The 26,015-nt window shown below is 33.9% G+C and overlaps 1 protein-coding gene across 1 annotated transcript in view; it reads right to left on the bottom strand.

Moving 5' to 3' along the window:
• The window catches only part of LOC149419351 (uncharacterized), a 33,237-nt gene extending 31,380 nt beyond the window's left edge, over positions 1-1,857 (bottom strand). The window contains exon 1 of the mRNA XM_089638247.1: positions 1,562-1,857. Within this exon, the coding sequence (XP_089494373.1) occupies positions 1,562-1,603 (42 nt within the window). The 5' untranslated portion in view covers positions 1,604-1,857. The remainder of the gene's footprint in view (positions 1-1,561) is intronic.
• Between the last annotated feature and the right edge of the window lie 24,158 nt (positions 1,858-26,015).

Consider the following 26,015-nt stretch of genomic DNA (forward strand, 5'->3'; position numbering starts at 1 on the left):
AAAAAAAGAATATAATTAGTACTACCTAAAAGCTGGCAACAATAGATAGTGAATGAGGATTATTTAAGCGCCAATTTTCATATTGTTTCGAATCCGTAAACGAATTTTTCTACCCACGCTCGATTTTAAAATCCAAACGACCTTCGCATACAAAATGAACGTACAAGTTGACAAAGCTAATGCATAAACTTTTTTTTAAATTCGTTGATTTTTTTATACCAACACAATCTTTACTAGCAACTGCAAAGGTAGGGTTGTTTTTAAAGATACGTTTTTACTTTTTTATGCGACACCTCCCCAATAGGCCCCTTTAAGTGTAGCTTATCGGGAACTACAGGGTTTTCCAATAAGAGGTGTTATTTTGATATTTAATTGTAAAAGATCAATGGTTTCGTTGCTTGTGTGGCACGTAGCGCCGTCTTGTTGAAAGTAAACGTTGTCCAGATCAATACCATCCAATTCCGGCCATAAAAAATCATTAATTATCTCTCGATAGCGCAATCCATTCACCGTAACTGTTGCTCCAGCCTCATTTTCGAAAAAGTAAGGTCCAATGACTCCACCGGACCATAAACCGCACCAAACAGTCACACGTTGAGGATAGAGAGGCTTTTCAACAATAACTCTTGGGTTTTCAGAGCCCCAGATGCGACAATTTTGCTTGTTGACGAAGCCACCGAGGTGGAAATGGGCCTCATCACTCAAGATGATTTGCATTTGATTTACTCAAGAGAATTTTAATAATTTCAATGCGTTGTTGAAGCGTGTATCGTTCCATTTTTATTAATGGCGTAGTTTCTACTTGTCAAATGTCAAAAAATGACAGCTTCAAAAGTAACATCTACCGAAATAGCGGGCTATTCAAAATAACATATCTTATTGGAAAACCTGTATATTAAAACCAAATTGGGCGACATGAACGGATGTACAAAGGGATTTGAAGCGATCAGGGTTAAACAAGGGAAGAAAGACGAATGGATGTAGATCTTTCCACGTGTTTATCATTTTAAGTGAAAAAGAGTTGGAAAAACGACTCGTTCTCATGTTACCAACATTTACTGTAAACGGGTGTTCCGCTCAAATCGCATATAATGAAAATTACCCCCATAAAACTTAAAACACAATTTAATTAAAATAAAAGAAAAAATTCCGATTCCTCTATTTCCTTCAATATCATAATATTCTGAATTAGAAATTCCGTAGTTCCACTAGTTCTGGACAGCTTAAAATCTTATGCAGTATCATCAAAATATATCAACTTAAATACGCGTGTGCTGATTGTTTTTTTCTTTTGATAGTATTATTTTCTAAATATAACTGAATTTTCCTTTGTCTTATTTTATGTTTACAAATACACATCTCGGTTAAAGGTTCCTAGTTTATACGCATTCAACAGTTGTTTGCAGCCGAAATTATGATAAATAATTATACCCCGAAGCGGTTCTACGCATGGCAGCACACATAGTTAGTAGCAGCCTATCATGCTTTCCAAAAATAAGGATAATTTGGTTAAACATTACAATAATTAAGTTATAGTACAATAAAAAGATATTATATTTACCAGCTCCAAAAACTTGATGATAGAGAGACGGGAGATCGCCATTGTATATTTTTTATTCTCCTTTCGAAATCACAACAAACAAGATGGATGAATAATTCCGAAATAGCGTCGATTCGATTAGGAAACGAAAACAGCTCAAACAATTCTGTTTGTTTATGAATAATCAAGATATCGGTATTTTAATTGAGATTGTATTAATAATAAATAATAACGGACAATTTAAGAAGGGCGTCACCCGAATCGTAAAAGAAAACGCGTATTTGACGTTTACGAAACGACTGAACTGGTCGAAAATCGGCGGCAAACTAAAGAGCGAAGAACGAAAACGGACTGACGTTTCGTAGTAAACAAAACTCATCAACTAAATACGACTACACAAATAAGAGAATTCATCTAGTCTAACAAACCTGAGTAAAAAAGTCATAGCATATTCATAGATTACTAGTTATAATGAATTAATTTTTTGTGAGGTGTTTTTAAATTGTGGATTGTCTGAGGATTTGTGTAGACACATTCGGATATAGCGTCTCTACCGGTGGCTATGATGTCACCGTTTACTTTCTATAGACGAAACGACTTCAATCCGATGACCAATGTTTAGGCGTGCAATGGAATATGTTTATTTATTTTAATTTCTTTGCTGATTTTATTCAAATAAACACTAACGAAGTCCAAAAAACGCTGGCAGATCATAACAGCAATATGAATTTGTGTATTTGCCAAACATTACCGAGGATTTTTTTTATTTTAATCGATTCATTAATATTCTTGACACCTTTTAGACTTTGTACTGATTGGTTCATGATAAAAAGATAACAGTATTGTGACCTATTATAGTCATGAAATAAATAACAATATTTTAATGATTTGTATAGCGCCGTTTTTTTAATCACTTCAAGGATGCTGTATAAATATTTTTTTCAATTCTCTGTCTTGTTACAAACTATAGATAATCTATTAACTTACCAACTTATAGATTGCATTCGGTCATCGGTAGTAATATTATTGTAACGACTTAATACAACCATGATTGTAAGGCACCTATTTATTATATATGGATACTAGATGAGTTCCAGAATTGAAAATTCAGAAGAAATTTTCTTCGAAAAATTGAAAAAAAAAAATTGTTTTTTTTTTTAATCTGGGGACTTTCAATCGTAACACTTCAATTCGCGAAAAGCTAGAACCACCCCTGACTCCAATTGGTTGTGACATAGCCCCACCAGCTCCCGACAATGGGAAGCAGTTGGACAGTGCAGTAATAACATTTGACAGGATGAAAGATGGTCGATCACCAAAGAGGCGTATGTATAATAAGCCAGCCACGTTGTTGAATGTTAGGAATTCGGAAACCACACCCATGGGTACAAAGCAACTGTAGGAATACAGCAGAAGATTTGCGGCAGTAAAAACATTTCCTAGTGGCGACCAGTACCTTCAAGAGTCATAGCATAGATAATGATGACGAAATTTTACTGTAACCATTTTATGCACTTGTAAAAATTAAGTGCTGTATCATTATTGGTCATCTTCATGCATGCAATTTTCATTGGATGCAATCTGTCTATAAGCACTACACCTGACAGTTTGATAATGGATTCAGAGGGCGAAACAGCTGTCACGCGTAGTAATAATTACACAGCAGAACTTGTTTAAAAATGAACTGTTTTTATAAACCCCATAACAATATTATTGAATATAATAAAAAATAAATTAAAAAAAAAAAACTACACCAGAAGTTATTTTTTGACCCTGGGACTAAACTGTATTAATTATTTTAAAAATAGAGCTCGTAATCACTGAAAGATTAGGGAAAATCAATCAATCATTTCTGATAACGATGAATGTAGTGAGATTTAGCCAGAGAAAAATTTTACGAAATCCCCTTTTGTTACTAAGCTAGCTTTATACCGAAGCACGGTAGAAATCATGTAAAAATCATGAAAGTATGTTACTTTGGGATATACTCTCAGTATCGTCCTGTGTAAGACCACCACTCAAAACTTTAAATGGGTTTAGCTGTGTTTGGTGACCAGATCTGAATAGCCAGGTATTCACGACCTTCTATGGCATGTCTCTCTGGCTCCAGATGGTTGAGAGCAATTGGAGCTCTTATGCGGTATTCACAAATATAAATATATAAGGAAGACACTTGAAAGGAAGACACCTTACCGGCAGCTTGACACTGATAATTTTGCAGTCGGTTGGATCGACACTGCATTGGTATCAGCAATAATTAAACCCCGCCAACCCAATTTCTACCGATTTATAACAAGTTTATCGTAATTAAAATTTTAAGATCTAAAAAAATTATTGTTATTTTTTAAGATAATATCTTTACATTTGTTATGCCGAAACTTTAATAACGTGAAATTCCCTTCATAGAAAAAAATCACAAAGTAAGCACCGAAAATTATTTAAAACTCGTTTTGTTCTGTTATTTAATATCTTATAGATATGAAAAATTCACAGTGTATTCTTAAATGCCACTTAAGCATTTTCGAGAGATTTTTGCTCTATTTCAAACGAGTCATTTCATTCAATATTTTCACAATTTTCGCTTAATTATTTTCGTTTTTTAATAAAAGCGCTCCCTCTAACATTTATATTTACATATCCCTGTTTCAACAGTTGAACGCTTGCTACAGGGCCTTAATGGCTGTATCTTTTAGTTACAATTTTCTACTGATAACTCATGATTGAAATTACGTGCTGAAAATAGTGGGCCTGAAAATTCCAAACCCTAAAAGCTGTGAAATGTTCATAAAGCCAGAAATCGTCGTTTGATGTTCAGAGGCAAACAAGAATATTTTATAATTTATTTCACCGTTAAGATTATACAAATATATTATTATTTTCTTAGAACAGTATTTCCGGTGATTAAGAACATCGATTTTGGAAAAGTGATTCATTCTCCTTAGAGAACTTGGCACCGAACAACGTCGATGCGTGTAATTTAATTCTCACCGACTATAGCCCAATTGGTCACCCGAGTTTTATTAGTTCATGCGAATAGCATCATATTCGCATATAGAAATGACGTCATCTGATTTATACAACAAATCAGAAGGTTGTAAAATTTATTGTACCTGTTAAACTCAGTATAATTGCGTCGGTGTACTGTATGGAAAACTGAATGAAAAAATTTGACCTTAATTTATACATTGATGGCCTAAATCCCTAAATAATCTTGTGAACGTATTTTAACACCGTTAAAAATAAAATTTGGGCTGCAAAATATTGATTTAATTTTAACATGACAGGAATCAAGGTACAAGCGTCTCAAGTTATAGGTTAGGTCCTATTATCATTAAAAACATTTTTCTTTTTGAAAAATATGTGACATTTTTTATGTGTGTATAACCGCTCAAGAGTCCCATCTGCTCCCAACCGTCTGGAGCCGGTGGGACTATGGCATCTCCAATTGGAGTATATTGTGAGGCTGAAATTAGTGGGAGGGGAAGGAGATGGGAAAGATGAAGGTGGGGAAGTATCTGGCTATTCAGATCTGGTCACCAAGCACGCACAAAGCCATTGTAAGCAAGGCTTCATTTCTGAATGGTGGTCTTACACCAGGGCGATACTGAGAGTATTCAATTGGGGATGCCATAGTCTCACTGGCTCTAGATGGTTGGAAGCATGTGGGAAAATAAAAATAAAATGTAACCAGCAGCCACTGATTTTACATGGACAGCCCATACCCCTGGAATGCTATAAATTATTTGTACCGAACAACTACCGTCAGTGTCGACGCCACGACTTGCTCTGTATTCCACACGGAAGAACGGACGTTATGGCCCAGCATAGCATGACAAGAGGTATGGTGCTGCTAAATGATACCTCTAGGTCTCTTGACATTTTCAACAAGAATTCAAAAGTCATTTTAGGCAAGAACTCTAAAATGTTAAAATGTTGGTTATTGTAAAATGTTTCATTGTATATTTCATGTGTATTGTAATAGGATTGTATCAATCTGTAATGCACAAAATCTTATTAAGAAATAGTGTTCACTGAGCACTTGTGTATTAATGACATTTTCAAGATGTGCTTCCAATTATTTAAACATGAGTATTGTCGCTTATTAAATTCTTGTTAAAATCCTTATCGCAAATGAGAGTCATTTCCCGCATTTAAAATTTATAAATAGTAATCATATGAGGTAAAGGCTAATCTTCAAAAATCTTGTGCAATACAAGAAATATAATTAATCATTTCAGAAATAATATCCGGGTTAAACAAAATAAAACCAAAGGTTTAATAAAAACGTAGACATCATTTTGATAAGTGATTGCTTTTTTTAGAAAAAAAACCACCCATCGCTAAAATCTTAAACTGCAAATACATGAATGAACTAAAGCGCGAGCCGAGCCATGAATTATGGGAAAGGAATGAAAAAAATTGAAGTTAATGAATTCTCCATGTGCCGACTAGGAATACAAGGCAAAATGTAACATTCTTCTGCAATACATACACAACCAACTATCAGACACACTCACTGACCAATAGGATGCATGATCTGGGCAACAAGTATGGGTGTAGTATTGATATATTTATTGACTTCATTTATAGAATTAATCGTAATCTATACCAGCACTTTGTTAAATTCTACAAATTAGAGTAGCGTTTTTAATGTAGTTTTAGTGATTAGTCTTATATGTAGTGGTCAGAGATGTGCAAAATGGGTACCCAAAACCATTTGAAATGCAAAATGGAAATGGGTCAAAACTTTTCCATTTGAAAATGCAAAATGCAAAATGGTTTTTAGTAAAGCATTTGAAATGCAAAATGCAAAATACCTATTTTCAAAATGCATTGAAAATGCAAAATGGTTTCCCAGGTCAAACAATTAGAATAATTATAGAATTTTTAAACAATTTTGTCATTTAATAATGGACATCAATGTAGAACAAACATATTACATGATGGTAAATCCAATAACACCACGACTACAGATTATGAAACCATAAAAAATTTGCGCGGGATTAATGTTGCCAACGTAAAAACATAGAAACTGCTATCTAACATTTAATATTACATCGTCATGGCCCCATGTTCAGTATTTTTTGTAATGGTATCACTCAATTGCCAGGACTCCTACCAGGGAGCAACTTGACAAATGTAAATTATCTCTCATAGCGAGGTTGAGGACCGACTGATATTTGGGGCTTATGAAAAACAGATGAGTGGAGATAGTAGGAAGAATGTTGCAAAAAAGCATTTAAAATGGAAATGCATTGAGAAAAGCATTTAAAATGCAAAATGCAAAATGGTTTTTAGAAAAGCATTTAAAATGCAAAATGGAAAATACCTATTTTGCATTTTGCATTTCCATTTGAAATGGATTTATTTGAAATAAAGCACATCTCTGGTAGTGGTATTGTTCTAGTCTCTATAATATTTTATGTTACTGTTACATGTTTTGCTAGTGTTGTTTTGTATTCATTAGCTTTAATTTTTTTGTATGGTTTTTGATGGATTACTAGATGTATTCTGTTTTAAAATGCATGTAAAAGCCTGGCTAGGCGTAAAACCTAATAAAATAAAATAATTCGCGGTTAGGTTAGGTTAGGTTCGTACTCTTATACGCAATATTAGATATAGGTAAATACATGCAAGTCAATTACTAGTTGTAAATCTCAGTAGTTAGTTGCTAACTATCTTAATTGTAAGTAAGTCGCTACTTACAAATCTTAGTTGTAAGCCAACACTAGTAGAAATCTTAGCTGTAAGTATGTGGGTACCGATTGCCAAGTCGGTACCCACATCCCAACCGAAGTCCCAACTGCTCCCAAACGACTGGAGCCAGCGAGACTATGGCATCCCCAATTGGGGTATGCTGTGAGAGTGAAGGTATTGGGGAGGGGAAGGAGATGGGGAAGAGGAATGTAGAGAAGTACCGTATTACCTATTAAGTTTTGTCTTATTTTTTTTTGTATTACAGTCCTTCTCTTGCTCTTGATGGTATCGACAATCATGTTACAGTTTCCCTGGAAATTCCAGCTTGTAAAAGGGTTGTATAATGTCATGATACAAGAGTTTTTGCTGCCTCGGATAGATTTTCTGTTTTACATTAAAATAAGGATATTAGATGGAGAAACTAACCTCTTAAAGGCGATGCACCACGTCGTGTAACATTTGGAATCGGGCCATTAACAATAACACTTCTTATGTAAACGGCGATAGGGTTTAAATTTCCTTTGAACACTGATTCAGGAAGAATGAAACATTGCCGAATAGTGTGTTTTATTTTGTTTTGCAAAGTTCAGATAAATATACTTAATTTTTTTTATAATTTTGTAAAAAACTTAATTTTACACATAATGCAATTAAACCATATCCAAAAAGGGGTTCATTAGTAGGATATTTTGAAATTTAACCCTTTCAGGCTAATTTGTTCGCTTTTGGGACAACAACTCACATGGTCTTACAGAAATCGTTGTATCTCCCTTATTGTCACGGTGAGAAATATAATTTAAACGGTATTAGAAAGAGAAAACACCACACTATATATTCAAATCTAGAAGTTAATCACAAAATAATTAAAAAGTAAGCCTATAGGAAACCAAAGATTCAGAACGCAATATGAAACAATAAATTATGAAAATTGAAATTTTTATTTATTATTGTTATTTGAAACGCCAAAAAAGTAAGGTGATGGTAAAGTCTGCAATACATTGGTTTAATAATATTTTTAATGTGTGTGTTTTTATTTATTTGTTTTATTATCAGAAATTTTAATTAGAAAAAACATAAAGTGTGCCATTTTTATTTATTTTTTTATATCAGCATTCAAAATCTAATATTTCAGAAACTAAGCTTTATTTTTAATAAAAATATTTGAAAGCTTAAGCCTGATAAGTTCAGAAATATTCCATTTATTTGAATTTTATTATAATCGGAAACACTCCCGTTTCTGTCAGCGTAATACTTTTTTCTGGGCTTGCAAAAAGACTTTTAAAAATTGCTCGATTGTTTCGAAGGCAATGTGTTCTACTTGCAGTATATCATTAGAGCATCTAACATATTTCTAAGCCACGTGATTTTGCATTACTTTTTTAGTGCTTTGCCTTATACTATGGTTCAGATTACTCATGTAATTACAAATAAATATAATTTTTATGTGTTTTTTTTGCAAAGCACAAAATAATATCTTTTCCGAATTTAACGTTTTGTGGTTAAACCAAACTGACGAATATCTCAAACACCGAACTTTTATGTGATATTATCTAATCTCATACCTCAGAGCATAAGTACAGCCAGTTAAACTAACAAACTGGGTACTATTTGCACTACACAATCACCAAAAACTGCCGCGAAAAGGTGATTAGAATAAAAAGATAACGTGGAAATGATTTATAGCCCGGGCATTATTATTTTCCGGTAAGAATTATTCCAACAACGAGAGTAAAATGTCAATGTTCGCAGTTTTACACCATAGAGAGATAGGCAACAAGAGAGATGGGCGAAGAACTTTTATTGAAACCCCGCGCACAAAAGCATCGCCCAAATTGTTCACCCGTAAGTAGGTACCACTCATTTATTGGCTCCGTCACTTTGACAGTTTGGTCGTAGCTCGACGATAACTCGCTTCCATGTCATATCTCCAAATCTCGGTTGTCGGTGCATGCATTGGCGATGTGAAATAGTCCTGCGTAATACGTAAAAATATTCAAATTCAATATCAATGGACTTTTAAGCCAACAATAATTAAACACGGCTGCACTTAAAAAATTATCAAGTTCATTAAACAGGGTTTTCCAATAAGAGGTTTTATTTTGAATAGCCCGTTATTTCGGTACATGTTACTTTTGAAGCTGTCATTTTTTGACATTTGATAAGAAGACACTACGCCATTAATAAAAATGGAATGATACACGCTTCAATAACGCATTGAAATTATTAAAATTCACTTGAGCGAATCAAATGCAAATCATCTTGAGTGATGAGGCCCATTTCCAACTCGGTGGCTTCGTCAACAAGCAAAATTGTCGCATTTGGGGCTCGGAAAACCCAAGAGTTATTGTTAAAAAAACCTCTCTATCCTCAACGTGTGACTGTTTGGTGCGGTTTATGGTCCGACGGAGTCATTGGACCTTACTTTTTCGAAAATGAGGCTGGAGCAACAGTTACGGTGAATGGATTGAGTTATCGAGAGATGTTTGATGATTTTTTATGGCCGGAATTGGATGGTATTGATCTGGACAACGTTTACTTTCAACAAAATGGCGCTACGTGCCACACAAGCAACGAAACCATTGATCTTTTACGATTGAATATCAAAATAACACCTCTTATTGGAAAACCCTGTAATTCGGGTGTATTTCCATATAAACCAACTAGAGCAGCATGTCGGTAGGCTATTTGTGATTGCACACAGTCACGGAGCTTGTAAGTGTACGAAGTGCCTTAGAGTTCTATCAGTTTGGGGCGCATCGTGCCCAAAGTGTCTTCGATACGAGAAGACGGTCAGAAGTATATTTTGAATGTCTGACTCTTCCAGAATGGTTAGATTATTACTCTTAGCTGTCCACAGAATCCAGACCATTCTTATCCAACATTGCAGAGAAAGAGAGAGATAGAGTTTACAACGGAGCTATCAGCAGCGGTTTAATTCTCACCGGGATAAATAATCCATTATCGCTTACGTTAACCAAATTGATCAAGGCTACATTGGTCGTGGTCGATATGAACGTTAAAACATTCTTCAGTGAATTTATTTGATCCCTGACCTCTTGACATAGTCAGTAGCACCTGAGGTGTGAAGATATTTTTATCCGAATGTTGTAAAAAATATATTATAACGCCCACACAACATTACGTTCCACATGCCTTTTGACGGCCGGGTAGATCACTATTCTCCACATAGATAACAGGAACAAGGGAGATAGGCCATTAACCAATATTACACGGAGATAACTTGCTTATATGAAATACTGTTGATTTATTAAAAATCTGGTCAAATTATTCGTTTTCCTGTTAAAAATGGGACTGCAGGCCTATAATGAATTAATTGAAAGAGTTCCTAACAAGTATCAGCCAAAAGCGAATGTTTTATAACGACGGCGGAACACGTGTTCATAAAAATGCTGATATTGAAATTGACATACCGATATTATCGCATTCCGTCATGATATCTATTAGGAAAAGAACACGTTTTCTCGATATCGTGTCATACCTCGGCGACAGTCTCCACGATTACATGCCATTTATATTCCTTTGTGTCTATCACCTACGATTCTACTACAAACATACTGACAAATACAGACTAAGCCCGTCCTCTTACGGGTCGGTAAGCAGTCGACATAAACCGAGTACTGTAAGACCCTGCGCAAATTGAGTTCGTTATGGTAAGGTCTGCGGCGCAGTTCAGTGTGGAACTTTTCTGCGCAGGGTTTATTTGCATATTTTTTATTGCGAGTGATGATTTGGTTCACTTGATCGTGTCTTGTCGTATTCCTTTTCTTTCATCCACATTCGCCTCATATATTATCATTATCCACCTTTCTTCGTTCATTCGCTCTACATGCCCATACCAAAAATAACACCGAGTTTTGTATTGAAAATTTAAAATCATTGGATTAATATCATATTTTAATAAACAAAGAAACCTGAGATGAAGTTTTTTTTTAAATTGAATTGTTTATCCAACCTTTCGATCGATTTATATAAAAGAGTGTTACACGAGACTTCTGAAAACCACCCAATCCTCTTTTTCCAATCCCAAAGCAGAATTTTGATTAAATTTTGCGCACTAACTTGACCTTGAAAATAAGAGGAAAATTATCATGTACATATGATTTCAATTAGTAATATTATAATTTTAAGTGTTCCCATCAAATAAAACAACTTACCCTTGTAAAATGTTCTTCACAACTCCAGGTGAATTCCTAGCGTGAAAGAGATTGTAAATTCCTACAAATACAAGCATGTTTAGTTGAAATTAAAAATTATCAACAACATTGGTATTTTATTCATAAGAACCAAATCATAAAGATAACAGAGTTATAAATTAGGTAAGTACAAAATGTAATTCCTAAAATACATAAATTTATGGTAATCATTAATTAATTCCGAGGGAATGCATTGATTGCGATTTATTGTTATGTTATCTTAATTTATTAAATTTCGTGATTTGTTTGATTAAAATCGGGATACTTAGTAGGTACTTAGAAATTTTTAAATTTCAGTCAACAACTATTTTCAACAATTTGTAGTAGAACTCTTAAATATATATTTTAGTTAGGGTTTGATATCAACATCATCACGTATCTACATCCCAAGATGGGATTTGACCTCGCCTCCAAATATTACAAATCGCTTACAATTATTAGCGACCATTCATATATATTTTGGGTTTTACGCAATCATACAAACTGAATATTTAAAAAAAAATCAAATGATATGGCTATATCTATTAAAGAATGTGACTTACTTTATTTATTTATTTCTTAAAATATAAAATAAAACAACCACTCCAATGATTCTTGGCATATTATGGCAAGTTTGCAAAACGTCTGAAAATATGGGATAAACGTTGAAATCTAGATGGATTCATTGTCTTTAAACCGTAGTAAGCAGTTCATATTATTATTCTAAATTAATATTTTGAGGAATATTTTAATGATATTACAAATCAAAAACCGTTGTCACTCATCGTTCTAGTGGAAGGAATTCGATTTTTCATGATTTTAGAGGCAACTTTGTTAATTGTAATTATTTAAAAAAATAATCTTATTCAACCTGAAATAACATAATGAAATGTTAAATAAAAAATAAGTAGGTATATAAAAAAGCGAACATATTTTCAAATATATTTTTTAAATAACTTTTTCTTTTGATATAATAATAAAATAAACGCTATTGGCTCATTTGTCTTACAACCTACAACCACAATATGAAAGTTAGTACAATTAGATCTTTTCAGATGATAATTAAAAATATAAATATATATATATGTATAATAAGCAGTAATTGTTGATTGAGGTACTAGTACATATTAAATTATTTGGCGGGTTGGAAATAAGCCGACATAGCTAAGTGGTTCAGAGCACCTGACCGGACATCAGAAGGTACGGGTTCAATTCCCGTTGGCGGCATTTACTTTTACTCGGGAGATATTTTCAATTTGTATTCATATTTCAGGCGACTAATTATTGCTTATAATTATTTCTCATTTTTTATGCTATGCATAAAACCTTGTCTTATCATAAAAATCTTAAAATTAATGCATTCCACGTAAATAATTGTTTACACACATGAAACGATGGCTTTTAATGAAAAAAAAACAAATAAACTCTAAAAAAGGCGGGTGGGAGCGTAAAAATGATTTGATACTTTTTTAATCGATTTTTTTAAGAAAATGGAAAGCATTTGAAGTATAAGTCATCATTTCAACACACCCAATTAGGAACAGTTATTGTGGAAATATTTAAATTTAGAGATGGAAAACCGTATTAATCATTTTTATTATATCCATTCTAAACAACATTTTAAGTAATTAGGTAGATTTTATTAAAATTCTGACTTATATTAGGGACGTGAATGTATTTTAGGATAAACTAGCTTTACTATACAAGTTTCAGTACACTTTTTTCAAAGTTTTGTTGAGCAGGAACATACAACATTTTTAAATCAAAAACTTTACATCAGATCTACGCACCTTATCAAAACTTTATAGCTCGTAATGAAACTGATATGGTTAAAACGTAATTTGAAAATCTGAATAGAAAATACAAAATACAGACCATGAATGTACTCACTTGCTGACTACTAAGCAGACGATATCGACAGATTCAAGCAGCGACTGCATGGTAGTTCTCTCAAACTCGGACCATAGACATATGAATATTAGTAGACCTGCCCTAAGTGATTAAAAGCGTATTATCCCCACTCCCCATACCGGTTCCATTGGAGCCGGCTGGGCTCGCGTATGGCCTCAAGTGAAATTTGAAAACGTGACGTCATCATTCTTGTGCGAACTATGGTCGAGGCATCATCGGTTCATTTTACGAAATAACACGGCAAAATGTTGACTTGTGATATGAAAACTTGTAAAAATGGATGTGAAAAAGAGAATAAACCCAATTGTCGTATTACATTCCATAAGTAAGCATTATTTTACTTTATTTTAAGCTTATTCACACCGTATTATATGGATCAGTTTTAGAAACATATACTATCACATCACAATGTAGCGATTCTCAAGTGTGCTCATCGTTGTTTACTGGGGTAATTAAATTATGAAACATTTGTAAAAGTGTCTTAACTAAATACTCTGAAACTAACTACGACTCTGCAAACAGAAGAAATTTACTTTGCCGAATTTGGACTTCGCAAATGAGTTCATAACGTGGCGAGTAATTTGCGCTCCCATGTAAAAATGTCTATTCATTCAAAAGCAGATTTTACTTTTAAGAACTAAATGGTGATATTATAATGCGAGATGCCTATTTACTGTCAGATTGATTTATTGACGAATCACAGTCAGCTTTACCCCCTTCGTTCTTCAACAGTTGATTTTACCCCTCGCCATTATCTTCTCGTCTATTTTCCTATGTCTGTGACTCGGACAGAAATCATTATAAAACAACACAGCATTTAGTATATATTTTGAATATCGACTAAGCACTTGAAATGGTTCGTGCATTCTTTAGTCAGGTAAACACAATTTCTTCTCTAACATTACAATTAAAATAATTAAAAAAAAAAATTGCATTCAAGCATTATTTATGCATACCCACTTTTGCATCCATCATTCAATAAATAGCTAAAAATCGTCCTTTCAACATGAGTTTCAATAGACTATACGACTATAGTATTTTTATAGTAGAAATGCATAACTTCTATATCTTCTATATAAAAAAAAATGTAAATGTTCGTGTGTTCAAAATCTTAAATCTTCGAAAGTTCTTCACAGATTGTTTTAAAATTTTGACACAACGTTACATTCCAATACGCGTGTTTTATATACATTTATTATATAGATGTCACCTGTGACAGGTAATTTTTTTAAAGGCGAAGCTTAATGCTAAATCACTATTTTGATTAATCTTTATAACGAATTGGTGTACATTATGAATACCAAAAAATATGCATTAGATAAATTGAAGGTTTTCCTATCTTTTCGCTTGAGTAGAATACAATTTACAAAAATAAATTACTCAATAAAAAATATAAATGTAAACTGCTAAAAAAAAACTTTTTTCAATAAAAATATGTGAACGCGTAAAGAAAACAACTTAAAAAAAATACAGTATTATAACTAAGATTTTCTATGACAGTTTCCATTGATTAACTTTTTTGCTTTCTTATAAAATTATTTACAGAATAAATAAAAACCAGTTTTGTGCATAAAATCGAACGTTTCTAGACTCCTTTTGTCAAGCGATTTTAATGCCTGTTACCTACAATATAAGGTATACCAAGAATATACACATTTTGGCTTGTAGCTTCCTCGCCAAATGTTGGACGTAAAAACGACACACGCTATTGTTTCTCTATTTGCACACACAGACTAAGCCACAGCAACGCGTGGCAGGTGTAGCTGTAGCTAGTAATGTTAAAAATTCGATTTTAATGCGATAAAATTTGGAATCGGGCCCCTAACAATAACAATCCTTATGTAAATGACGATAAGGTTTTAATTTCCGCTCAACACCAGACGCCTGTTTGGTTTTAGGCAAAAAACGAAAGAAAAAAATTTGCGATGTTCAGAAAATTATTTTCTATAAAAAATAGCATCTAAAATATTCCGAAGCCATCAAATTTTCAAACCAAAACAGACGATTTTGTATTTTCTTTGATCGAATTGCGTCAGGAATCTATTAGTTCTGTCAGCAGTCAGCAAGGGGACATGATACATTGATGAGGTCATTCGATATTAAATGACTTCATTATAATATTATTTACTATCCATGCATATGTAATAATACTAATAATTAACATCGTCTGAATATTTTTATCATAATATACCAGCGTAATTATATGTCACCATTCCATGTTTTGTTCTAATAATATATTTATTTTTATTGATATATACAGGGTGTCCGGAAACTCGTAGTACAAGCGGGAAACTGGTGAATCTACATCACATTTGGAGTCGATTTTGTAGTATATTTTTTTTTTTATTTGAGCTTTCGTTATCGAGTAAATCGAGTTTGAAGTTGATTTTTTTTTTTTTTTAATTATTTTTTTTTAATCAAATTCTTATAAATTATTACTGAAGATCAAAGTACCCAACTAATTAAAACTATTTGAAAGTAAAACAAATGAAGAAACTCGGATTTGAAGCATTATTTTGAAATCACCCTTCATTTAACCCGGTGTAATCATAAAATATTTCTGCTCTGCAGGGTTAAAACATCTGTTATTCAACCCTAAACACCAGAAAAAACTTTAACCCTAAAATAGCCGAAAAATATTTTTTTTTGGTTTTTTTTTTTTTTGAAAATGCTCAAATCAAAAAACTTTATGTTTTTTTGGGTTCCCCATGTGGTGTAGATTCTCCAGTTTCCCGCTTGTACTACGAGTTTCCGGACACCGTGTATATTTGGACATTCACAGTACATTTTAGTACAAGTTATGAAAGGTTCCATGATAACTCTTCAAAATGACAATTCAACACACCTATAAAAAGTGCTAAGGAATAAGTAATAATAGTTCACCATTTTCGCTTAATTATTATCGTTTTTTAATATTAGCGCGCTCCCTCTAACATTCATATTTTTATATCTCCCTTTCAAACCATCTTTGAACGCTTACTACGGGGCCGAGGAAGCTACAAGCCATAAGCTATCAACATCGTAGTGAAATACTTCTGGCCTCTGGGTGTCACATCTAAAATTCGCAGAGGAAAAATATTTTTATAAGTATTTAAATTTTTATTTACCGCCATCTAGACACAAATCGATGAATTTATTTAGCATTCATAAAATAAAATAAGAAGGCGCCAGTGGTGTTTGAGCTTTACTAAAAGCTTCGAGTTAAAATCAATAGGTGCCACTGTATTTTATAAAAAATCACCAATTCAGATAAGTCAAAAAAGGATTCGTCGAAACTCATTTGTTTCTTTCATATCAAAATAGTATTGAATTTAATTACAAGTCGTCAAATAAGTAACGTAACATTGTGCTGGATTTAATTCCTTGTAGTTGATTTATGCTCTCCCCCAAGGAACAGAACGGATCAACAATGTAAAAAAAACCAATTGATTGTCCAACTGGTAAGTTTTTAGATTTTCACGGCCAAAAGCATTTTTGTTGTTTGTTTTTGGGGTGTTATGCCGTGTTGCGCTAACTCCTTCTTTAGCCGACGTTTCGGACAGCGTTGCAGTGTCCATCGATAGATCCGAAGATGTGACACATCTTCGGATCTACCGGATCTGCCCTGATGATGGACACTGCAACGCTGTCCGAAACGTCGGCTAAAGAAGGAGTTAGCGCAACACGGCATAACACCCCAAAAACAAACAACAAAAATGATTGTTCAACTATTTATATTTAGTGCATTTTCTGACAAGCACATACAATAAAATTTACTTTCTACAAAAATCAAGCATTTTCTCGCAGTCATCTGATCATTCATTGTTTTTTTACTTCCGGATCAGATAAATACATTTTTAAAAGCACACTTCATTTATTTTTAAACGTGACTTTTCCTACAAAACCCGACGATGCACTTTTGGTGGGACAAAGATAGCGCACACAAGATGACAAATCACGCGCTACGCAAATAAAATTATGCGAATGCATTTTTAGCCCGATGAAGATAATGACATTAAACTGTGGGTATAATGATAATAATTAATTTGAAAGAATTTCAGACCGACACGTATGAAATATATTGAATATCTCTTTAAATGCAACTAAAGGAGTTGTCGAAATAATTTTGCTCTACTTCAAACGAGTCGTGTTTTATTAAATATTTTCACCTTTTTCGCATAATTGTTATCGTTTTTTTTTAATATTAGCGCGCTCCCTCTAACATTCGTATTTACATATCTCCCTTTCAAAACATCTTTGACCTCTTACTACGGGAAGAGGAAGCTATGAGCCAAAAATGTGTATATTCTTGGTATACCTTACTGTAGGTAATAGGCATTAAAATCGCTTGACAAACGGAATCTACAAACGTTCGATTTCAAGCACAAATAATGGTTTTTATTTATTTGGTAAATAATTTGACAATAAAGCAAATTTTTTTATCAAGTTAAACTGTCACAGATAATCTTAGCTATAATACTGTATTTTTTTAAAGTTGTTTCCCATATGCGTTCATACATTTCTATTGAACAAATGTTTTTTTTAGTAGTTTACATTTTTATTTTTTATTGAGTAATTTATTTTTTTATTTGTATTCTACTCAAGCGAAACGATAGAAAAACCTTCAATTTATCTAAAGCATATTTTTGGGTATTCATAAGGTATACCAATTCTTTATAAAGGTTAATCAAAATAGTGATTTAGCATTAAGCTTCGCCTTAATGATTTAGGTATGAGTAATGATAACAAAAAATAAAGAATTTGTCTGAGATGCAGAGATTTTTTTAAAAGTCTCGAATTATTTCGAGAATTCATTTACTTTGAGAATTTGGGTATATCATAATATTTATGAGTGTGTGTTAAGTTATGTGTTATCCGATCAAAAATATTAGAATAGAAACATCACACAAGAGGAAAATAATTTGCCACGGGGCCTATGTTATCTTTGGGTATGCGGTTTGGGGGGGGGGAAGGAGGGAACGTGAGTCTTGAAGAGATTCATGTCATAGGAGGGAGGAAACTTAGAGGCCGGCAAATCGTTCTAAGGGCCCGTTCCCACTTCCGTTTTCAAATCGGAGGCGGGTCCCGTTTTAAAAACGGATGCCCTAGTGGCTGTAGTGGATGTATGGAGCTGTTCACACTTGTCCGACACGATTTGAAAACGGATCCGACATTTTTTTTCGAATGGATCGCCAGCGCAGCGCGTCCGTTTTCAAATCGTGTCGGAACGCGCTCGCTCATAGTTTTGTATGGAGCTGTTCACACTCTTGTCGTCTAGTTGTTCCGGCAGAGTCCCCGTCACACCCCGACCCCTCCCCGCCCGCTCCCAGTCGCAAGGAAGCAGGCACGCTGCGTGCTTGTATTAAATCAAAACTACAATATTGGATAAGGAAATAAATCCCGAAAATTTAATACCACTGGTCGAAGAAAGAGTAAAGTAATATTTTATTTTTAACTAAATAAAAACAAAACACTTGGTGTACACAACTTTTGTGTATCAAAATTTTAATTTAATTTTTTAAAGCTTCCTTTTTTTTAAATTTTATAGCTTTAATGAGATGCACGATGCACGGAAAATCGTATTAGTTTAATAAACACGTAATAAAAAATATTTGAGTTGTTATTGTTTTCTTACTTTAAAATATCGATAGCCTTTCTTCAGGACAAATGCACTCTCTCAATTTTGTATTTTGATATGTTAAGCTCTCTGAAACTCACTCCAGTAGATGGTTAAAAGAAGTAATAGACATTCTCTTAATCCATTAAGCGCCCTTGAGGTGATTTTCTCACGGTGAAAACGGCGCTATATAAATAATCCAATCATTATTATTCTAAAATAATTAAAGAACTTTAGTTCATCACTTCTCAACTCACCAATTAACACTTGGAAAATTTCTACAGAAAATCTTTCAGCTATGATTGGATGTACCCAAAATTTTCTTTTCCCTTTTTTTCTTCTTTTTAATGAGTACCACATGACAACAAGAGCTTCATCGTCGTCCATTGCGCACCATTACTGAAGAATGAGCAAATAAATTGTTTTGGTTGAATCGACAATTATTTGTTTTCGTAAAGTATGATCCGGTTTTAAAACGGATCCGTTTTTAAAACGGAAGTGTGAACAGGGCCGTAAAGCATCCGTTTTTAAAACGGGACCTGCCTCCGATTTGAAAACGGAAGTGGGAACGAGCCCTAAGCTGAACTCTAGAACGGCCGTTCTCATGTGGAACTGTCAACCTTGTAAAAATACTGTAATAAGTTTTTAAAATTTGAACGCATTTTCTCAGACCAGATAATTTTTATTTAAGCTGTGAAAAGATATAAAACATACAACTTTCTACTAGACGCTTTTTACTCGTATTTTATTTTAATAAACCTAAAATACTTCGAGGTAAGATACTTCGGATGATTGAAAAATTATGGAATTCGTGATTTTGATATAAAAAAAAATGTTGGTCTACAAAATAAACATATTCATCTCCGAGTTATGTCTTTGAGTATACTCCTGTCATAATATTATTCAGGGTGTCCGGAAACTTGTAACACAAGTGGAAAACTGGTGGATCTATCACATTTGGAGTCGATTATGTGGTATAATTTTGTTGTTTGAGCTTTAGTTTTAGAGTAAATCCAGTTGGAATATTTCAGGTAAAATTTGAAAAGAAATCTGTCGCTAAGAGGTTAATATTAGATATTTAACAAGTTTTTTGGGTTCTCTTTGCGGTGCAGATTCACCAGATTCCTGCTTTTACTACAATGGACACTATTACTATTAAATAATATTTGTATTTTATTCAAAAGGTATCGTTTTGTTTTATTTGTGGAGCGCGGCCTCAAGAACGAAGATAAATCTGAAATAAAACAAATTGAAAACAAAGTAGTAATGTCGAAGCCGCGACTCGCGACGATTCTGCCAATGGGCAATCCCGTTTTGTCGCGGCTGTGAGTTGGAAGGGGAAAGGCAGCCACCAGCGTTCAGCACTCACCTCACCAAGTCACCAGCAACAGCTGTTTACTTCTGTCAGTTGGTGTGTTTTCGTCGCGCTCGTCCGCGGTTCATTCGTGTTATAAACTTACCGCTGAATTCGTCGCTTTTATGAATAAAAACAGTTCCCGAACGACCATTAAAAAGCATATCCGACGGCTATCAGTGCAGTTCTACCAATTTTAGAAAGTTGCCGGTGATAAAGTTGACGTTTGACCTGGTATAAGGTATAAAACTTCTACGTGAAGTCATATTACATTATGTGTTATCATCTGACTACGCTTAAATTGCATTAACATCTTTCCGATAACTTGACTTAACAAGTTCAGTGTTTCCCGAAAGTGTAAGTCATAGATTACTGAATGCTATTTGATAATATTGTACAAACAGTTGTACAGTTGCGCTAAAGTGAAGTTTTGTGACAGTTTGAAATAAACTTGTGTTTAAATTGATCAATAATTGATGAATTGTGTCTCCAACTCCTCTTCAACGTTTGATAAGTGATAAATATACAGTTTTTTCAAGTTGTTCTTCAACATAAACAAAGGGTATAGATTCGTGTGTGTTTTATGCAAATATTTGCATTCGTGGAAGCTGTTTAGTCTGCGCATTGAACTTCGTTATGAGGTAAGTCATTTTACATTGTTTTAGTACTGCGATCTGAATTAATCCGTCTGGAATCGGTATCAGAACGCTGCGGAATGCTAAACACAACCATATTTGCTATGGTAATTTAGTTTTGCAAGCGAATAACCTCCGCAAAGCATTGCACTTTATTCTCGGAATACAATAGAAAACCTTCAATGATATACTGGATTGGACTTATCCGTGGATGAAATCATTTTAATTGCATATAATTTTAGCTTTTCATTGGCAAGTGGTAATCTGTCCACACAAATAATAATGTCTATAAATTTAAAACTATTTTTACGCATTGCGTTCACGTCTGTACTTGCTATTCAAATGAATATAACAAGTCTATAGTAAATAAACCTAGTTTAAAAACGTCAGGAATTAACCTGTCTATGTAGAATCGTGCAGGTGTTCTCGTTTGTATATTTACCTCGGTAGATACTACGTGAGTAGGTACCTACCCACCGTATTATTATTTACGTTCACTGAATTCGAGAACAATGAGATTATAATTAACAAAAATACACATAATAACTTCTGTACGATTGAAAAATACTGTTTTATTTGTAATATACACGCTCGACTACATTTAAAATATTTATAGAAGTTTAATGTTGTCACATTCACATATATACAATAATTATGGCACATCATTTTGCAGGAAGAAAGAATGACTTTTATTGTATTTTTAATTAGAGCACTGAATGCGATTAGATTTAATAAAAAATCAATCCATAAAAATTATTGTTTTTACCATTATACATCTATTTTTACATGTATTCAAAAATGTATAATTTTTTTGGTTTGACTAAGGGCCCGTTCCCACTTCCGTTTTCAAATCGGAGGCGGGTCCCGTTTTAAAAACGGACGGCCAATGGCCCTGTTCACACTACCGTTTTAAAAACGGATCCGTTTTAAAAACGGACCATACTCTACGAAAAAAAATAATTGTCGATTCAACAAAAACATGTTATTTGCTCATTATTCAGTAATGGTGCGCAATGGACGACGATGAAGCTCTTGTTGTCATGTGGTACTTATTAAATAGAAGGAAAAAAGTGAAAAGAAAATTTTGAGTACACCCAATCATAGCCGAATGATTTTCTGTAGGAATTTTCCAAGTGTTGATTGGTGAGTTAAGAAGTGATGAACTAAAGTTCTTTAATTATTTTAGAATAATAATGAATGGATTATTTATATAGCGCCGTTTTCACCATGAAAAATCACCTCAAGGGCGCTTAATGGCTTAAGAGAATGTCTATCACTTCCTTTAACCATCTACTGGAATGAGTTTCAGAGAGCTTAACATATCAAAATACAAAATTGAGAAAGTGCATTTGTCCTGAAGAAAGGCTATCGATATTTTAAAGTAAGAAAACAATAAACACTCAAATATTTTTTATTATGTGTTTATTTAACTAATACGCTCTTCCGTGCATCTCATTAAAGCTTTAAAATTTAAAAAAAAGTAAACTTAAATAAAATAAAATAAAAATTTTGATGTACAAAAGTTGTGTACACCAAGTGTTTTGTTTTTATTTAGTTAAAGATAAAATATTACCATACTCTTTCTTCGACCAGTGGTATTAAATTTTCGGGATTTATTTCCTTATCCATTATTGTAGTTTTGATTTATTTACTTAACAAAATAACCAAATACAAGCACGCAGCGTGCCTGCTTCCTTGCGACAGGGAGCGGGCGGGGAGGGGTCGGGGTTTGGCGGGGACTCTGCCGGAACGACTGGACGACAAGTGTGAACAGCTCCATACAACACTATGAGCGAGCGTGTTCCGACACGATTTGAAAACGGACGCGCTGCGTAGGCGAGCCATCCGACAAAAAATGTCGGATCCGTTTTCAAATCGTGTCGGACAAGTGTGAACAGCTCCATACATCCACTACAGCCACTAGGGCATCCGATTTTAAAACGGGACCCGCCCCCGATTTGAAAACGGAAGTGGGAACGGGCCCTAAGGGCCCGTTCGAGCCATCCGACATTTTTTGTCGGATGGCTCGCCTACGCAGCGCGTCCGTTTTCAAATCGTGTCGGAACACGCTCGCTCATAGTGTTGTATGGAGCTGTTCACACTTGTCGTCCAGTCGTTCCGGCAGAGTCCCCGCCAAACCCCGACCCCTCCCCGCCCGCTCCCTGTCGCAAGTAAGCAGGCACGCTGCGGGCTTGTATTTGGTTATTTTGTTAAGTAAATAAATCAAAACTACAATAATGGATAAGGAAATAAATCCCGAAAATTTAATACCACTGGTCGAAGAAAGAGTATGGTAATATTTTATCTTTAACTAAATAAAAACAAAACACTTGGTGTACACAACTTTTGTACATCAAAATTTTTATTTTTATTTTTTTAGTTGACTTTTTTTTAAATTTTAAAGCTTTAATGAGATGCACGGAAGAGCGTATTAGTTTAATAAACACATAATAAAAAATATTTGAGTTGTTATTGTTTTCTTACTTTAAAATATCGATAGCCTTTCTTCAGGACAAATGCACTTTCTCAATTTTGTATTTTGATATGTTAAGCTCTCTGAAACTCATTCCAGTAGATGGTTAAAGGAAGTGATAGACATTCTCTTAAGCCATTAAGCGCCTTTGAGGTGATTTTTCATGGTGAAAACGGCGCTATATAAATAATCCAATCATTATTATTCTAAAATAATTAAAGAACTTTAGTTCATCACTTCTCAACTCACCAATTAACACTTAGAAAATTCCTACAGAAAATCATTCGGCTATGATTGGGTGTACCCAAAATTTTCTTTTCACTTTTTTCCTTCTTTTTAATAAGTACAACAAGAGCTTCATCGTCGTCCATTGCGCACCATTACTGAAGAATGAGCAAATAACATGTTTTTGTTGAATCGACAATTATTTTTTTTCGTAGAGTATGGTCCGTTTTTAAAACGGTAGTGTGAACAGGGCCATTGACCATCCGTTTTTAAAACGGGACCCGCCTCCGATTTGAAAACGGAAGTGGGAACGGGCCCTAAGAATTGAACTTTCCTCCCCGGGGACTGACTAGAATGAGTAAACCGAGCTATCACTTAAACCAAATCCTAATTGGATGCTATTTGATTTCAGAGAAATGCGTGTGTGTTTGCGTGTGAGCGCCACTAAAAGTTGATAGAATGCCTTGTCATCGTCAGCGAGACTATCTGTCGAGTTTCAGCTGGATCGGATGGCGGGAAGTGGGTTAATTCCACTTCATTCATTCATTATGTCATTTATTTATTCATTCATCAAGAAATGAAAATTGAATTCAAATGAATTTAAAAATTGACCAAAGAACTGAAGCAGTTCAGAATGGTTGCCAACCCTGATATATGGAACTGGCAGAGGAAGAAAGAAAGTAGACTGAATGCTGTATAAATGAGATCTCTGAGGCGTACGTGTGGTAAAGTGTGACAAAATTGATGAGATCTGGAAATTATGCAAGGTTGATATAAGCGTAATGACTGTAATGAGTATGACAAAGAAAGGGATGCAGAGATTATATACACCTGAGGAAGACTTCAAGCACTATCAACTGATTCAAATACTCCCCTCTGGTCATGTCAAAAGTCGGAATAATAGAAGAGTATGTATCCGACGATGTGTGAACGTGAATAACGCAAGGAGTATGTGTCAAACCACAAGTACGTGGTGATCTATCCTGTCTGCCTACCCCTGCATGGGATAGTTACAGCGCCCTTGAGGTGATTTTGCACAAAAACAGCGCTATACGAATCATCCAAATATTATCATTTATTATTAATAGCAATACCTTCACTGTATAACCCGTCCTTGCCAAGCGTGATGCGATGTAAAATAAACGACGACCGACATACTGTTTTTTGACCTTTCACTCAGATTTCATAGAACTTCTGTAATTAATCAATTCTGAACGGCGTCCTTTGCTGCTTTATAAATATAACTTTGACTGATGAGGACAGCATACGTCACAATAGCCTCGATTATTTTAAAAATGGAATAAGAGGATTTTCTGTATGTACGATTATACGTCATTCACACTAATTTGTCTAACGTGGCTTCCTCATGGGCCGGTAAGGAATCGACAAAACCGAGTGCCGTAAGACACTGCACGGAAAAGTAAAGTTTAGGGATATTTGTGTCATATGAATGGATATTTATGGATATTTATGGATATTTATGTATATTTAAGGTGGAAACACATTATTAAAACCCGACGCGACCCGATGAAACGCGATACGTGTTGAGTCGAATCAAATGTATTGTTTTCTTATGACCAGAATCACACTATGAACATCCGACGCGACGCCATGTCGGATGTTCATAGTGTGATTCTGGTCATAAGAAAACAATACATTTGATTCGACTCAACACGCATCGCGTTTCATCGGGTCGCGTCGGGTTTTAATAATGTGTTTCCACCTTTATGGATATTTGTGGATATGTATGATTACTTATGGTGGATTTACTAGGATATTTTTGGATACGTACTAAATTTTTCCGATATTTATCGATGTTTAGGATATTTACGGATATTTGTGGATATGTATGGTTACTTATGGATATTAATGGATATTTTTGATATTAATGGATATTTTTGATATTAATGTATATTTTTGGATATTTATGGATATATTAGGATATTTTTGGATATGTACGAAATTTTATGGATATTTATGATATTTACGGATATTAATGGACCTGTACGTATATGTATATGTGGATGTTTCCTTATAAACTTTGAGTAAATTCCTAAAATATCTGAACACATGTTCATGCACCTGAATTTGCTTTGATAATATATCAAGACGAAATGCCAAAATATTAGGATTTTTATTAAACACGTTTTCCGACATCGTGATAATAGTTTCTGAAACCTATCAATTATTTCGGTAAGGGCCTGCAATCCCGTTTTTAACTGGATTACCAATAATTTAAAGAGATTCTTAATAAAACAAAAGTACTAATTTTTCTCCATATGTATATATATTTAAGGATATTTATTGATGTTAAGGATGTTCATGGATATTTTTTATTGATGTTAGGGATATTTAGCCTTCTGGATCGAGACGCAAGTAATCTATATTATA

This window comes from Hesperophylax consimilis, chromosome 12 (genome assembly GCF_061612785.1).
Source record: "Hesperophylax consimilis isolate HC1 chromosome 12, BYU_Hcon_1.0, whole genome shotgun sequence".
Classification (NCBI taxonomy): Eukaryota; Metazoa; Arthropoda; class Insecta; order Trichoptera; family Limnephilidae; genus Hesperophylax; species Hesperophylax consimilis.